Below are 18,378 nucleotides of genomic sequence, written 5' to 3' on the forward strand. Positions count from 1 at the left end.
CATCGCATAGTGTTTTTAACATCTAGATTATTTAGAGACTCAATATCGTCGTAATCAGCATCCAAGGTCTCAATAATGAAACCGTTTCCCGCATCATCCAATATATCGGCTAACCATTCTCGCTTCTCAAGTCCTTTTACATATACGAGAATGGATTCTTCTTCTTCATGTGGTCCACCAATGATAGCTGTTGTAATCAAACGCTGAGCCATGCTGTATGGAACGTTTCCATCTTCCCATTGCAATCCATGATGATTTCGAGTCAACCATGAGGCTTGGTGTCTCTCCGATTTTATGAGTACACTCCATGGTACAGGACATGCGAAAAAATAATGTGACAAAATAAATCCTCTTCTCAGGATTGCCGCTTCCTTTACAATGAATTGTTTATTGAGGATAAACCCCTGTAGATCCACAAACGTTGGTACGGACATGACGAGATCTCTCTCTTCGATGTATCAGTTAAAAAGAAGAATGGCAACTATCTCATAACACTTTGATTTATATTCTGCTATGCTTCCCCCTCTCTCTAAATTGTTGGTGTGTTTAGGTGATTTTGCGCACAACGTTGGTCAACGGGTTGTACTGGATCACGCGATCATGTATGATGAGACAGTACGCAGTGGTATTCATCGGCACATTCTCCTTACACTCGAATTCCAATCTCACATCCACGGTTGCGCTCTTGACCGATTCGTTTTGTCGAGAACAATCGATGATCACGAACGGACCGTTACGTAGAAACATTGAGACGGTGAGACTCGGCTCGAGATACTCGTATCCATAATAGTTCTTGCAGAAACGCGCATACGTATCGTACAGAATCGACCATCTGTTTTTATCGAAATCCAGATTCATATCGTTGTACGGATAACATTCCGAGTTCAGATAGAGTTTCACATTGGTCATCTTGCAATCGTCGAATCGACTCATATCCTCAGACATGATGTTTTTCCGACCTGTCTGCAGAGCGAAGATAACATATCGTGGCTTCTCCAGCTGAGTCGCTGTCTTAATGGCCCATGAATGCTTGGTTGAACGCTGCAATAGCGGATACTCATACAGATCCCACGAGCGAAAACCCATGCTGAGGTAATGACCGCTTTCCAGAGCGCGCAGCATCGACAGCTTCTTAATCTCGCTCAACAACACATGCGGCATTCGCCATTGTATCTTGAATATGTTGATCACAGGCTCCAGCGTCGAATCTCCAATCAGACAATTGTTGTCGTTGCGCGATCGTATTAAGATTAACTCATGACGAGCGTTCATCACCACTCGTCTGTAATCCTCGCAAAATCCCAATAACATGTAGAGCGGTACACAAAAATTGAAGTTTCCATTCGCAGTAGTCGGATCAGTCCAGCCGGCGTTTCTCATAATCACGCTTCTATCGGATGATATCGTTACATAGTTTTTGAGCAAACTTGTTATTCCCACGTTTCTATTGCGATCAATCTCCACGCCATCGAGTTCGTATCGAATCTCATCGAACATGAATGCGACACAATTATTTCCCAGTATCACAGCAGATCCTTCGGCTGGTTTATTTATCTTTAGTTCTCCCTCGATGTATAGGAAACTTTCATACGGCAACGTATACAGATCCTGTTGTTGTATGGGTATTCTTATCTCATCACTGTGTCCGAATGTTGTGTTAGCGAACGGGTTGTACGTGTGAGTCTCGATCTTGACGATGCGATCGTCGAAGATTGGTCTCCAATGTTGAGGATGTCGGTCATTGTTCAGATGTTTCGCACCGCGAATCCCAAAGATTGTAAAAACGCAACGTTTGATGTGTTCAGTTTCTTTTTCTTACTGCAACCGGATGATTGGATATTAGTGAATGTCGACGTTGTTGTTGTCGCTGGCTCCGTAAAGATTGTGTTATCTCTCGTATCTTTCGATCCGTTCAACACGAGCATCTCATACGCCGCACACGTACGTTATCGCTGTCGTCGTCGTACGTGCAATCTAATGGTGATCTCTTCTCCTCGAAAATCGAGCAATCGTCTGTCCTGGTCGACAACGCGTAACGTTAAATCCGTAATGCTCCGCACGATGATCGGCAGGTAAATGATGTGCGCCGGTGTTTCCGATATCTTATATCCTGGTGGTACCCTCGGTGAAAATTCATGTATCGTATGAACGAGTTTGCCGTTGCTGTACGCGCCCGCGGTCACATTACATTCTACGCGGATAATGTTCACGTTGATAATATTAATCGGCATGTCCGACTTATACCATTTTCGCGGCTGCAGTATACGGTTCGAGAATCCCAGCAGCGATCCAATGTTGTTAGGCTTGCTAAAATTCATTATGTAGGCGCATTTGATCTCGCTCCTCATCGTATTATAATTAGCGCGGAGCACTATCGGATATTCTCCATCTTCAAAGTCACCGTCGTCATTCGTCCGAATATGCGTGGTGTCAGCGTGTTTTTTATCATCGTCATGAACAGCGTGTCGCGGACGTTTTCGTAAAATTGCATGTTTCAAAAACTCATGTATCGCTTGCAGCTCGTACGATCCCTCGGGAATCGTAATTTCCGCGTCATCTTTGCCAAAGTAAAATTTATTATTCGAGGAATTCACGTTCGATATAGTGTGATAAGTCTCAAAATCCGCTAGACCTAGCTCGTATTCATCGTCGCTCAAATCTACGGCGGGAAAGTAGTTTGCCGCGAGAACACTACTCTTCCCGGTCAGTGTGAATGTCATAGACATATCGGCAAAACTGTTTAACGAATACTGAGTTAAATAGCGCAATGTCAGTCTTTAAATTCACATGCATCGACCGCTCGGAGAAACTGTAAGCACAATTGTCCACAGATGCTTTGATTGTAAGTTTGAACAGGTGTGTAATTGTATTGTATCTTTGTCACATTTAAATATCGCACCAATTCATTCGGCGGTCGAAGATTGCCGAAACTGTCAAAATATATAGCGCGATTCCCCCTCTTTGCATACGCTACCCAATGAGTACCCGATCCTTTAGCGTTATCCAAATTTACGATGCCGCTCTCGTTTCGATATATACCACCGATCGGTAATGAATCACGCATGAAAACACCTCTAAAATACGGAATGTGCATACGTTTTGCCAGTTGTAGCAATTGTATGTTGGTAGTTACGCCCTGTGGCATTTTTAGCGTCTCTTTGACGTTTTTTTTTTCCCCTTTTTTCTCGTTGAAACTCCTCGTCCGCGTTTGTATGGAGCGAGATACAATCCGTGACCTTCCATGGCGCGATTGTGACGTAGCATCTCTTGCAACTGACGTTGTGCGGCTTTTCCGTCGATCACCATCTTTGCTACACCAGCCGCTCCACCGACCAGAGATCCGAGCGCGCCCAACATTGGTAGAATCGGCAATACACCCCCACGTTTCGCTACCGGAAGTATTCGCTTCTTCGCCATCTTTTTCTTCGTCTTCGTCTTTGTCGTCTTCAGGCCCATACCGAACTTCGTCTTGGCTTTCATCGCTGCCCAGACAGCTGTGGCGGCGGCTCTCTCACCGAGAGTCGAATCTCTCGCAACGATGCGAGTTTGCGCTTCCTTGGCGAGTATCCTATCTGCCGCGTGTCTCTCGATGAGATCGTTGCTTCGAGAGTACGCTATATCGTGTTCACGGCACGCTGCGTCCAATGGGTTGATACCTCGATCGCCTCTGGCTAATCGCTTTTGTAGTCGCGTGCCCGGACCGCAAAACTGATAGCCGGGGATATGGAATTCGATCGGAAGTGCGTTTATCGCGAGATTTAATAGGCCTCTACCTATTTTCGTTGACATTCGCTGCAATCCTTTATCATCGGCGCTGGACTGTCGATGTGCGTCTGCTGCCACGGTCGATTGTAATGTTCGAAACAGCGGCGATAAGTTTGAACCTCCAAATCCGCCTTTATATGTTCCGGAAGCTTGTCCCACACGCAGTGGACGTAATTGCCACACATTCGCAATAAAACTGTTTTCGACACAAATTGTAGCTGTTCGGCGCTCAAATTACAAATATCGTAAGGACTTGATAGCAAGACAAACATTTTTTCGTTACTGAGCGATTCGTGGTTCCGCGCAGCTATAAATAGGCAAGCGTTCGATTCAATCGGGGAGTGGGAAAATGAGATTCGTGCGACAACCTTTCGCGATACGCGTGACGAATTACGACGCCAGATTACGATCGATGGGGGACAACGCGGAGATGCGTAGACACGGTACGATACTGCCGACTACTATACGCGCGATCGTTTGCGGCCCCTCGAATTGCGGTAAAACTAACGTGTTGATTAGTTTGATAGAAAGCCCGCACGGCGTCCGCTTTGAAAACGTGTACGTGTACTCAAAGTCACTGCAACAGCCAAAATATCAGTATCTGGAGAATTTGTTGACGTCGATGGATGAAATCGGCTATTTTACATTCTCCAATAACAGTGACGTCATTCCACCGAGCGAAGCATGTCCAAACTCGATTTTCGTTTTCGATGACGTGGCGTGTGACAAACAAAATACGATAAGAGAATACTTTTCAATGGGACGCCACTCGAACGTCGACTGCTTCTATCTCTGTCAGACATACGCAAGAATACCGAAACATCTTATACGCGACAACGCAAACCTGCTAATCTTGTTTAAACAGGACGGTACCAACTTGAAACATGTGTACAATGATCACGTGAATACTGACATGTCATACGAGGATTTCAGTGAATTATGTCGTACTTGTTGGCAGCAAAAGTATGGATTTCTAATGATAGATAAGGATAGCTCGCTTACGAACGGCCGATACAGAAACGGATTTAACGTGTTCGCGATACCGCAAAACAATTAGTCGTTGCCGATGTTCTGTCGAGAGAGGTGAAACACGAGCGTTCGACACTCTACCGACATGGCTGAGAACGATAATATTCGCGAACGTGAAAAGATAGCGAAGGAGATTGCGAAAACGAGTGAAGCAATCCGCAAGAAACATCGCGCTTTGAAGACCGGTAAGATCGATGACGATATCGCGGTCAAGACCCATTTTAGACCTATTATTGAGCCGCTACAAAAGATTGTCGACAACTCGATCGCGGTGAAAAACGAGCCGGAAAGTACCGCAAAGATTAAAATCTTACCCATCAAGCGGTACAAGGAGGAGGAGGAGGAGGAAGAGGAGGAAGAGGAGAAGGATGATGCGACACCGAAAAAGAGGAAACGGTCAAACCCGAATCGCTCATCGACACAGCGTACATCGAATGCTTTATTGGATGAACCGATGATAAGCTCTACACCGTTCGCGACAACGAGAATCGTACAACCTATGATACCCGAAACACTCGCAAACGAAAATGTTTTCGAAATCTCGGGCAGCACGCTCGAAACATCGTTTGTTCGAAACACATTACAAACGCTGGAAGGTCAAGAAATGTTGCGAAAGCACTTGGGACCACTGGGACAAGAGTACATGAGCACTCTCCTCGGTGACGACAAAGAAAGGAAAATCGATCACGTGTACGGTGTCTATTTCGACAAGGATGAAATGCGTCTCGGTAACAAACGATTCGACATTGACAAATATGACTCTATAATTATAGATGAAGTGAGGTACATTGGTACACCAGGATTATACGAATTGATCTTCAAGAGAATTCCCGATGATGACATTTACACGGAGGATGATATGCGTAAATACAAGAGTATATTATTGGCGACGAACGCGCATAAACGCAATTATGACACACAAGGCCAATTACGAAGCAACAGGGGATACAAGTACAAACATATAATCGCACCATTGATATCGATTGAAAAGAAAAAATCTGGAAAGGGAGTATTCATGCCTCACGCGATGGCGCTAACCGACAATAAGATCGATTACATACACTGGGATGACCCCAACGAGCTAGTGGATCGGGTACGATTGCTGGACGCTTCGCGCCGAGCTGGCCACAACGCTCACGACAATGAGATCCTGTCGATCATCGAGGAACTTCGCGAAGCAGGCATTATTATAAATTGAATGGTGTCTCGACAAATCTAATCAGTCGATCAGCGTCACTCATCGGTGGAAAAAAATGCCTATCAACAAATTTGGATTATTCGAACCAAGAAATGATGCAACCGGCACAAGCGGTTCTTGGGATAGATTGGTGAAAAGTTATGTGCACGAAAACGCTCTGTGTCGCGTCGTTACGGACTATGACGCAAGGTCGAGGAAGATTCGTCGTGTAGCGCAACCTGAGGCTGACACCGATGCCGTCAACAAACTGTATGTGGAATCCTGCGTTAAAAGATTGATGAATCAACAGAAAGAATCAGATGAGAAGCTGACTTCGTTCGAGAAGGATGTGCGGGCAATACAGATTGTGATAAACGAACTTCAACGCGCGGCTAACGCTAACTCAGAAACGGCTATCAACCTGAATGAGCAGCAGTGAACGGGTTAGGAGCGGCTATCGAACGGTTATCGAACATCTACGAAGGGTTATCGAACGGCTACGAACAATTATCGAACAGCTACGAAGGATTATCGAACTACTATCTAACTACAATGAGTGGTAGTGAACGGCCTAGCAACAGCTGCGAACGAGGCTATGAACGGCCTAGCAACAGCGAACGAGGCTACCAACAACTCAAGCAGGGCTGCGAACGAGGCTACGAACAAGTCTTTAAAGGCTACATGCAAGGCTACAAACAACTCAAGCAGGGCTGCGAACGGGTCAGTAACGGCTGCGAACGGGTCAGGAAAGGCTACGAACGGGTTAGAAACGACTGTGAACAAGGCAGCGAACGAATCAAGAACGATTTTCGAATGGGTCAAGAACGGAAGTAAACAACACAAGAACGGCTCAAGAACGGCTCAAGAACGGCTCAAGAACGGGTCAGGAACGGCTACGAACGGGTCAGGAACGGCTCAAGAACGGGTCAGGAACGGCTCAAGAACGGGTCAGGAACGGCTACGAACGGGTCAGGAACGGCTACGAACGGGTCAGGAACGGCTACGAACGGCTCAAGAACGGGTCAGGAACGGCTATTGAAGAACGACAAACGAAAATGAATCATAAAACGAGCGACAAACGGCGATCGAGAAAAACCGACGAAGCGATGAAACAACATAGTTTGGAGAAACGGCAGTTGGTGAACGAACTGCACGCGCCGGCAAGGAAAAATTTTCCCCGAAGACACGTCATAGTGCGGGGATACGATGACCTGTGGCAAGCTGACATCGTCGAGATGCGTCCGTACTCTCGTTTCAACAGAGGTTACCACTACATACTCACCGTCATCGATGTGTTGAGCAAGTACGCGTGGGCCATACCACTCAAGAGTAAAGCTGGAAGCGAGACGGCTGACGCTATCGCCGAGATAATTCGAGATAGCAAGAGATGCCCGAGAAACATGCAAACCGACATGGGGAAAGAATTTTATAACGCCGACGTGCAACGGCTTATACGGAAACATAACATCAATCACTATTCTACATATTCGGTATTGAAGGCATCGGTTGTGGAGCGATTCAATCGCACGCTGAAGAACGACATGTGGAAGATGTTTACGCTGAACGGAACTTACAAGTGGATCGACGCGTTGGCGGAACTCGTATCGGATTACAACGCGCGCAAGCATCGAACGATCGGCATGCGACCCGTCGACGTCACCCCCGCGATCGCTGATAAACTTTTAAAAACGGTATATAGTAACATAAAGATTGCCGCTCCGGCAAAGTTCAAAGTAGGTGACCCGGTACGCGTTAGCAAGTACAAGAAACTTTTTGAGAAGGGTTACACACCAAATTGGACAACCGAAGTGTTTAAAATTGTTAAAGTGCAGCGTACTAATCCCGTAACCTATCTACTCGAGGACTATCGCAAAACATCTGTCGCTGGAGCGTTTTACGAGCACGAGTTGCATAGCGCGAATTATCCGGACGTATATCTCGTAGAGAAAGTACTGCGCAGGAGGGGTGACGAGGTTTACGTAAAATGGCTGGGATTTGACAATTCGCACAACTCTTGGATACATAAGGACAATGCAATTTAATTCATACAAATTGTATTTATTAATTACTCAAAAATTAAAAAATATATAATGTGTACAACAAATAAAAGTATTTGAAATATTACAATATACATGAAATATGTGAAATACAAAATCTTTATTAATACATCCTTTCCGTTCCAATATATGAAATACATACACATATGTTACATAACATATCGCACATACATTATATTACATTATATTACATTATATTTTATAAGGGTATCTGATAATGTCCCCATGGTAATGTGTCGGTCGAATCAGGTATGATATACCGCTTATCGTCGTACGGACTTAGAGCAATTTTTGTCTCGCAGATGGTGTATACTTCATGCAATTTCGACCTAATACATGACTGACTACGTGTCATTTCAATCTCGTCATTCAGGCACCGCGTATAATCGTCGAATGTTATCGTTCTCGCGACAACGTTACTTTTGACACCTTTAACCTTTTTTGTATCTTTCTTACCATCTACTCGCAAAGCGTACATTTTTGCTCTAAGTCCTACAAATTCAGTCATTATCGCGCCAATATTTTCATCCTTCATTAGACCTGGCACCTTTTTATTCACAAGCGGTATACTGTACGCGTTGTCAATTGGATAATCGCTCGTATCGAATCTAGCGATATCGCGTTTCATATTTTCATACACGTCTTCGCATTTAATATGATATATTAAACTATCTGTATCGGTGTACATTACCCGACATCTGTCACGATAGAGCGGTGACATGTACTCGTGATGAAATTCGTACAGACACACTTTCGATATGTCGAGTATACACATACCAACATAGATTGGTTTGTTAAATTTTACTTCTAGTTTACGTAATTCTACGGCAATTAAATTTTCTGAAAAGACGCTCCTGCTATGGAAATTTGGTTTCGCTATCATCGCCTCTGCTCCGTATCGTCCGTCCCACTTTGTCAATAATTTTACATCTACATGATTACGCACATTTTCCATCGTTTTGCCAAATACCGCGTTGTTCATCAATTTGTACAAATTTTTCTCAAAATCATTTTTCGCTTGTGTTCTAAATTTTGTATTTAGTTCAATGTAATCGCGGAGCCATGCGGATTGAGTGAATTGTAATACGCGATGTATTTTTGTAACGCGAAGGCCGTGACGCGTGCACTGCTGCAGGTTGCGGTAGTGTATGACGTAACGCTTCTTATCATATAGCGTTGCGAGAAGCTTATCTTCCCGCTTGCCGGGCGGTTTGTCACGTGTCGGGCAAAACGGCAGGTCAGTGTGCATGTCGTGAAGATGTTGCGGATATTCTAAATCTACTTCGAGGATATAGCCTGTAGGTGAATCGAGCGCTATTGACGAGATGTCAAAATTAGATACATCTTCGACCCATCGAAAATCGGCATAAGGCAGTGGTTGACACATTGCCCATCCATACAAATTATTTACATCTAAATACATTAAATATGATGATGGTTTCGATGGATCATATGACTGCATGTACTTGTTATTAGCATGCGCGTATCTTCCTGAACATTGACTTAGACCGCCGCGTATACCCAGTTCAATAAACATAACCATATCGATATCGGTAAGCAGTTCGAAATTTACGCATGTATGTTTTAACATGGCGTCCCATGTATACCCAGGAAGAGTATAATAATACGTAGGGTCGAGTCCGTAACTCGCGATGCAAGTGTCGCGAAAGTTTTCAAATATATCTGCCAACAACAAGACATCAGTTTTTAAGTACAGATCGCTGTATTCACCCAAGGTTTGAATGGAGAACTGCTGCCACACGTTGACGGCGTGTGCGTAGTCGCTCTCGGATACAGTGTCACTGGTTAAAGAACTGTAAAACGATTCGCGTGGTGGTAAACGCGTGTCCTGCAGCCTGTCCACGCAGTCAATGTACTCGTACGGAAAGACACCTTTTCGCGTTAATAATTCAAAATTGTTAGCGGATAATGCGGAAAAATTGGAACGCAAAATTTTTAACTTATCCTTATTCAAAAAAGATGCCAATTTGTCAAGACTAGCATTGAGAAATTTGTATGAATCGATGAATCGTAATTTCATGCAAGCTTTCCGATCTTTATCGTCGTCGGTACTATTGACAGTCTTCGTAAATGAAATGTATTTTTCTTTTGTTATTGGAAGCACATCTACGCGTCCTTCATACGCGGTAGCTATTTCTTTTATGATAAAATGTGCGTCATAGCCGGATAGATTATGGAAAACTACAGGAATGACATAAGAGTCTTTGTAGTTTAGATTACAGTTTGAGTGCGCGGGACCCCTGTATCGCCCGGTCAGATGACAATGATCGCGTACGCGTGTATCATCCGGCGCAAACGGTTTTTCGCAAATGTGACATTGCGTGACGCTATGAAATTTTTCCCATTCATCTTGCGTTAATTTTGTCATGTGGACATTATCAGACAAAATACCCTTTACGCGATGCGCTAAATTTTTAAGTTCTTCGGCGAACCATGAAACGCAATCGATACTACGGCGAGAATTATACGCGGATAACGAGTTGTCGTACGAACATTGCACGTAATACCCAACGCTAAATACCTCGTGATGTTGGGAGTATGACGCATGTTCCGGCGTCTTCTTCAGCACACACTCCAAGTCGGCGTACACCACGAAGGGAAATCGCTCCTTTCTGTTGTAGTTGTCGAAGTCGAGCCACTTGTCTTTATCGCTTGGTAATCGGATAGCGCAGTCGTTCATTTCTCGACAGTCCGCAATGTGAGCCTCCAATTTTTCGCTCAAATTAAAGAAGTGCAAGCATCTGTGAAAAAAAAATTACAATTTTATTTACAATTTTATTTAAAATTATTATATAATTTGCAATAAATATACATACCGATCGCAGATATATTTCTTGTGGTCATGTTTGCTCAGTTGCGTGCTGACAAGCCGGGATAGATTTTTTATATACGCGAAATGTCCAACGTTGTCGTCCTCCTCCACATACAGCATATTTACATGTTTTTCTCTCTTCCGATCAGTGAGCTGTATCGGAAGAATAGATAATTCCTTCTTCCTCTCGATGCCGTAGACGTTGATTGAGATGTTATTTGTCAGTTCAAACTTTTTAATTTGGTTTAACGTCATCGGAAACTCAATGTCCTGAAGATTTAACACTGTCGTGTAATGGGGATATGAAAATTCTCGTTCCACATGTCTTTCTGCGGGGTACAGAGCGGCCACCACTGACCATGCGAAACATGCATTGTCCGTTGATCGCACGTTCACCACTGCTCTCTTCGTCATAATTTCTCGCGGTAAGTTTAGATAACACCCCGCGCGCATAGGATTGCACTTGTTGACGTTGACCGTAAGATCAAGGATTCGTGACAATGCCCATCCGCTATCACGTTCCTGAAACTCTTCGAGAGACGCCAATGTGGATTCGATGACATGCCGCTCATACCACTCGTGTAAATCGGACGTGCGAAAGAGTTCATAATTTCGCGTGTTAATGCTTTTGTTGGAGCGCATATCACCTGTCACAAACTCACCGTTGAACACGGTATTTACTTTTGCACAGTTGTGTATTTTTATAACATCTTGCACTTGCTCGAGAACTACACTACTAGCGTCTTCCAAAAATTGTCGCGGTTCGATATAGTCTGCGTTAATCACCGCACCTGTCAGTATCCGATTTTCGAACGCGGTATCGATCTCTCGCCAAACGAGTCTTCCCGTGTTATTATCGCCACTGTAATTACCGCCACTGTAATTACCACCACTGGGTATAAACTGTCTCTGCAATCGAGTCTTTGCACCCTCGAGTCGCGCGATTCTAGCAACCAAAGATTGTCTATATCCAATGGAGAGTCGCGGACGCTTGACACGACTGCGTTCTTCGAGCAGTTTGATAAAGTCCTCGCAGCGCAGCGCCCATTCAAAATATTCGCCCAAGGTGGTGATTTGATGGGACCGCTCCAACAGGTCGCGTTCGTTCTGCTCGATGTTTTCCATTATTTCTTTTATTCACTATTATACCACTAACACTTCTAATACAAGAAAGTAACCACTAAACTTTTTTCACCGCTGCATCTATGCGCTTTCAAATCGTACTATGGTTTGACGCACTCTCATCCTCCTTATATATATTTCACCTAATTCTATCTTCTTTTCTAACATTTGGCGTATCTCAAAAGATAGTTTCCCGAGATATCGGTTTTATGGATAGAGGAGTAAGGACACAAGCTGCCGAACGTTGGCGCCGATACGTTGCATTCTTCCTTAAAAAATATTAAGAAAAATGTTTCGCTCTCGTTTTATGGGAGATTTTCCGCGAGGATACAAAGCTGCCGAACGTCAACACAAATAGGTAGAGGCCTATTAAATCACGTTTAGACATGTTCGTCGCAGCGTCGGCCCTAAAATCTTAATTCCTTTCGTAATGATAAAATGTCCATAAAATGAAAAAAAACATAGTTTTAATGGATTCTAGAACGCTCCGTTGACGAGCAGCCGGACATCGGCGCTTCCATAATAAAATTATATTAACGAGGGTACAAAATTGTCAATCATCGGCGCTTGTTCTATACCTTTTTGGGGAAAATGTCTAAGACCCCTCATAAAAAAGTCGTAAAGATACCATCTACAAATATTGCACTCAGAAAACTCCCCCTCCTTTGTCGAAACATCCCCCTCCACCCGCGTGACGTCAGCCCCCGCGCCAACGAGATACCCCCGCCCCGCGTGACGTCATACCCCTCGCCACGGAGAACCCCCCGCGCCCCGCACCCCCCTCAGAGGACCTGGGTTAGAACCGGCATAGTATTCCTACTGAAACACCCCTTTAAAGAAAAACGGTATTTTTCTTTAGGATCGAATATCTGGTAAACTATAAGAGGTAGAAAAAAAGACGTACAACAAATTTTAATGGCTTGAAGAGTACTTTAAAGTTATATGAACAACATTTTTTTATTTATTTATTTTTTTAAATACCCCCACCACTTAATTTTTTTTTTCAAAATTAAAAAATTTTTTTTACCTAATTTAAAGCTTATTTTTTCCAAATTCAACCATGTGTAATAAAGTTATGTTACGAAATATCATTTTCGAAAATTAATTATAAACGCTCCCGTATATACGCTCATCCGTGCTATGTGCGTAAGTAATTACCGTCGAACAATAAGATATATAAAAAAAATGTTTATGTATAATTTTTATTTATGTTTTCTATGTATTTATAACTGCGTATTGTGTATATTTAAATTTTTAAAAACATTTTTAAATATAATTAATAAGAATTATTTTAAATATACCCCCAGTTCTTTTATTATTTCTTTAATATTTAATTTCTTCTATAAAAATTAAAAACAATTTTATTCTATAATAAAATTATTTTACAATTGAATCTTTGCAAATAAATACATGTCGCAATATTTGGCATAAACAAATTTTATATCTTACGTTAAATGAATCATAAGATTATGTGATTACGTGTTTCTGATAAGTTAATATAAATTGTTCATGTAGCAGCATAATTCTCACAGCCAATGTAGTCTTTTCGTTGTAATAATATCTGTGTAAACTGTTTTTCTATTGCAATAAAAAGCAAAATTTAACATCTTTGAATATGATTATCAATCAGCTTAACGTTGTTAGACTTTTATTGATGTCAATAAATTCAATATATCTAACAGAAACGCCAGTAACTGAAGCAGAAGTGGAATTAAAGGAAAACATAAAAAAAATATTGCTGGATAGCGTTTTTCTTTATAATGGGGTGGAAGTAACGGAAGAAATATATCTCGATTATGAAGAACCTTATAAATTACATAGTTTTGAAATAATTGAAGATGAAGAAGCATGGAATGAAGATAATTTAAATTCTCATCTTCATTGTTCAAATGATGATACAAATTTTGATAGTTCTTATAAAAGACGAGCTGTTGAGTATTGGCGACATCGGGACACTGATGAAAACAGTAATGACAAAAAAAGGAATCGTCCTCTAAAAGTAGTACAAAGTAAATTTAGAAGAGTTTCATCTGAACGTCAGTTAAGGCGATGGGAAGAACAAATACAATCAGGTGGAAGTCGTATAGAAAAATTATCTTACATCTCCAAATTTACACATGATAAATTTACTGCAGCTGTTGAATCAGGATTCATGGTTCATGATATTGATCTAAAAAGATGGGCTTTACAAGCTCAAGAAGAAATAGGAAATTTAAATCCTATATTTAAAGCATTTCACAATTGGATAGCAAGATTCAAGAAGTCTCACCGAATTGTTTCAAGAAAAGTTACGAAGTTTGTCACTAGAAGAACATTAGAAGATTCTGTTGATTTGCAAAAATCAGCTGATGATTTTCTGGAAATAGTAAAACCTCTTATTGAACAGTTTGGGTCTGAAAATATTTACAATTCAGATCAAAGTGGTTTCCAATTGGAAATTCATTCTGGAAGATCATTGTCTAACCAGGGAGAAAAAAAAGTAGAACGTGTCGTGCAATCCATATCATCAACAATCCATTCATATACGACACAACCAATAATATCCTGTAATGGCAATTTGTTGTCACCTTTATTTATTGTATTAAAAGAAGCTAATGGTAAATTTGGACCAAGAGTAGAAGAAAATTTATTTAAACCAGAAAATGTTATTGTAGAAGCATCGAAATCTGGTAAAATGACATCATGTATTTTCCTTTTATAATTACTTTCTTTAACAAACTTATTTCATTTAACAATTTAATAAGAGTCATAAAAAACTATTAAATTAACATTTATATTTTATACAGATCATTTTAAAATGTGGTTAGAAGAAGCTTATTTTGCAAACATTGGTCCTAATAGCGTTCTTCTTATTGATTCATGGACTGGACATTGCCCCAATACTATTTCGGATTTAACACCTCCAGGAACACATATTACTACTATGATAATACCGAAAGGAACTACAGGGAAAATACAACCATTAGATGTTTATGGATTCAGAATTTCGAAAAATTTTGCTAAAAGATTTTCAGATGCGGTTTTACTGTTGGAAAGTAATATAAATTTACATGAACGAAATAATATAATAAAATTGCAATCTTTGATACATAATCAATTGTCATCCCCACGATATCAAAACTTATTTAAATATTCGTGGTTTAAAAGTGGTTATACAAATGAAAGACCAGACGAATTTGAAAATCCAGTACACTTTAGTTTAGACGAAACGTCAACAAAATGTGATATCGAAGGTTGCAATAATATAGCTGTAGTAAAATGTTCTTGGTGCAAGAAGTCATTATGCTTGAAACATTTTTTTGTCGAATATCATTATTGTAATGTATATATAATGAGTGAATAATATAAAATGCAAATATATATTTTTTTTAATCTAAATATACACAATACGCAGTTATAAATACATAGAAAACATAAATAAAAATTATACATAAACATTTTTTATATATCTTATTGTTCGACGGTAATTACTTACGCACATAGCACGGATGAATGTATATACGGGAGCGTTTATAATTAATTTTCGAAAATGATATTTCGTAACATAACTTTATTACACATGGTTGAATTTGGAAAAAAATAAGCTTTAAATTAGGTAAAAAAATTTTTTAAATTTTGAAAAAAAAAATTAAGTGGTGGGGGTATTTAAAAAAAAATTAAAATAACAAAATTTTGTTCATATAACTTTAAAGTACTCTTCAAGCCATTAAAATTTGTTGTACGTCTTTTTTTTCTACCTCTTATAGTTTACCAGATATTCGATCCTAAAGAAAAATACCGTTTTTCTTTAAAGGGGTGTTTCACCCCTTAAAACTCAATATCCGCACATATAAAAAAATACGTGTCTTTTAGATTTGTGTATTTAACAACATATTTGAAGAAGAATCAAATCGGTTCCGGACAGTTGTGACATGTCCCTTGTTAGTCAAAAACACTAAAACAAGATATTTAAGACACATTAACGATACTTGTAGACAATGTGTTGACATTGTGGTTTTGAATGTTTTGTTACATAAATAGACACTATCACTATAATGTATTTCTAAACCAAATTATAAATTAAAATATTAATTGTTATTTCCTTAAATTATTCAAATGCTTCATTATTAATTAAATAATATTAGCAAATATAATTTATATAACAATTTTTTTATTTTAATTCGTAGATGTGATTAATTATGCGCAAATCAATAAAGTACATTGATATGATTGTACTATCAACCGGAATTAAAGTGATGAAAGTGATTATAAAACAAGCATTTTTTAAATTACATTTTAGAGTACATTACTGCTATACATATATTATATATTGGGTACTTTCCAATTAGCAATCACTGCAGTAACAACAAAGATAAAATGATGCCTGTGTCAACTTGTATTGCTAAATGGAAAGCACCTATTATATTATATAAAAATCAGCAAAAAATGTATAAATGCTAACTCATCCACCTCAAAATGTAACAAAATTTAAAATTAAGTGAAGAATTTATAATGCAATGTGATCGTTCTTGAAATATAACCTAGATTTTTCGCGCAATTTTGCAAAATATCAAACAAATATTAATAAAAAAGAATAATACAGATAGAAATTTATTTTAACGTTGTGTAGAATGTAAGATGAGATTTATAAAGATGAAAAGGATTAACTTGATATAAATTAACATCCACATGTGATTCCTGCATGCAGATCGAACAACAAATCGGAAGAGAACAGCTACCTCTAAGCAATATGGCTACACATTCACACGCGGACGCGGAAATACGCTTGCCACGCGACAAAATTTAAAAATGATGCAATTACATAAATATGTTATATAACATTAAAATAATGCTAATGTAGCGCTTGTTATATAACGTGTAATATTTCAATTACATTGTTGTTATACTGTTATAACCAGTAAATAACAAAGAAATATAACCGTTTTAAAACATAATTATATTGCAGTTACAAAAAAAATTATGTAACATAAATATTAATAATGTATAACTCATGTTATATTGCGTGTTACTTCTAGATTATATAATAGTTATATTCTGTGTTTGCTGGAATATATAATTTTACTGAATTAAAAAGAAATCACGACTTCGGACATAAATCGGATAAATTTTAACTAATAGATAAGTAGATATACTATGCCGATTCTAACCCAGGGGCAATGAGAGGGGTGAGGGGCGAGGGGAACCCAGGGCGCGGGGGAATGACGTCACGCGGGAGGCGTCCGCGATGTACCGCGAGGGGGTTGCGGGGAGGGGGAAGCGTCCGCGATTTAGGTGCCGGGTCCGCGAAGGGTCCGCGGGGAGGGGGAGCGTCCGCGAGGGGTCCTCGGGGAGGGGGAGGCGTCCGCGATTTTGGAGCCGGGTCCGCGAGGGGTCCGCGGGGAGGAGGGAGCGTCCGCGAAAGACCGCATGAAGTTTTTGGGTGAAGGGTCCGCGGGGAGAGAGGAACGCGAAGGAGAGCGCAAGGCACACATGAGAGAGATGACGCAAGCGAGGCGTATATGCAAGAGCGAGAGAGATAGTGCGAGATGGCTAGGTAGCGAGATGACGCGTGGCGTTCGCGAAGGAAAGCGCGAGGCGCACGCGAGAGAGATATCGCAAGAGCGTGAGAGATAGCGCGAGATGACGAGAGGTAGCGAGATGACGCGAAGGAGAGCGCGAGAGCTGATGCAGTGAAGGAGAACGCAAAGAGAGAGGCGTTCGTAAGAGAGAATTTTTTTAATTAATATTTTTTTCTTTTAATATTTTTTTTTTTAAATTAATATTTTTAGGATGAGGAAGGAGAGAGGACCTATTCTAAAATAAATTATATACTTTTTTAATATTTAAAATAATGTTTATTTATAAAATTGGTGTGTGTGTGCAATGATACAATTTTGTGTGTATGTGTATTTACAAAATGTGTGTGTGTGAATTTAAAATATAAAAATGAAAATATAATAATACAATAATAATATAAAATATGAATATAATTGATATAAATATAATAAAATTGATATAATTAATATAAAATTTAAATATAAAATATAAAATACATTGATGGCTGCGTCATGATGATCGAACCACATAGGTCGATATGATATTTCGTAACGATTGACCCATGTATCACGACTTGGGTATGAGGCGGTGGCTGCGAGGTGGTGGCTGCGAGGTGGTGGCTGCGAGGTGGTGGCTGCGAGGTGGCGGTGGGGCGGTGGCTGCGAGGCGGAATTCCTACATGACAGAAATTTTTATTAAATATATTATTATTTATTTTATTAATATTTTAATTTATTTATTATTATAAAAATAAAGAGACTTACACAGATTACCAAAACTCGTTTGCAATACAACCAGGATTGAGTTCTGTTACATAGAAATTTTGAACTCGCCAATCAAAATAGTCGAGTGGAGAATGA

At 40.2% G+C, this 18,378-nt stretch overlaps 1 protein-coding gene across 1 annotated transcript; it reads left to right on the top strand.

Annotated features, from left to right (window-relative positions):
* The first annotated feature begins 13,598 nt into the window (after window positions 1-13,598).
* LOC145943859 (uncharacterized) lies at window positions 13,599-15,326 on the top strand. Its single transcript, XM_083051742.1, has 2 exons — window positions 13,599-14,667; window positions 14,770-15,326. Exons 1-2 carry the CDS (start codon window positions 13,599-13,601, stop codon window positions 15,324-15,326), a joined length of 1,626 nt encoding a protein of 541 aa, XP_082907868.1.
* The last annotated feature ends 3,052 nt before the right edge of the window (window positions 15,327-18,378 follow it).

The sequence above is a fragment of the Prenolepis imparis genome, unplaced genomic scaffold (genome assembly GCF_030444845.1).
Source record: "Prenolepis imparis isolate NDT839.2.m4 unplaced genomic scaffold, iyPreImpa1.0 SCAF_12, whole genome shotgun sequence".
In the NCBI taxonomy this organism is placed as follows: domain Eukaryota; kingdom Metazoa; phylum Arthropoda; class Insecta; order Hymenoptera; family Formicidae; genus Prenolepis; species Prenolepis imparis.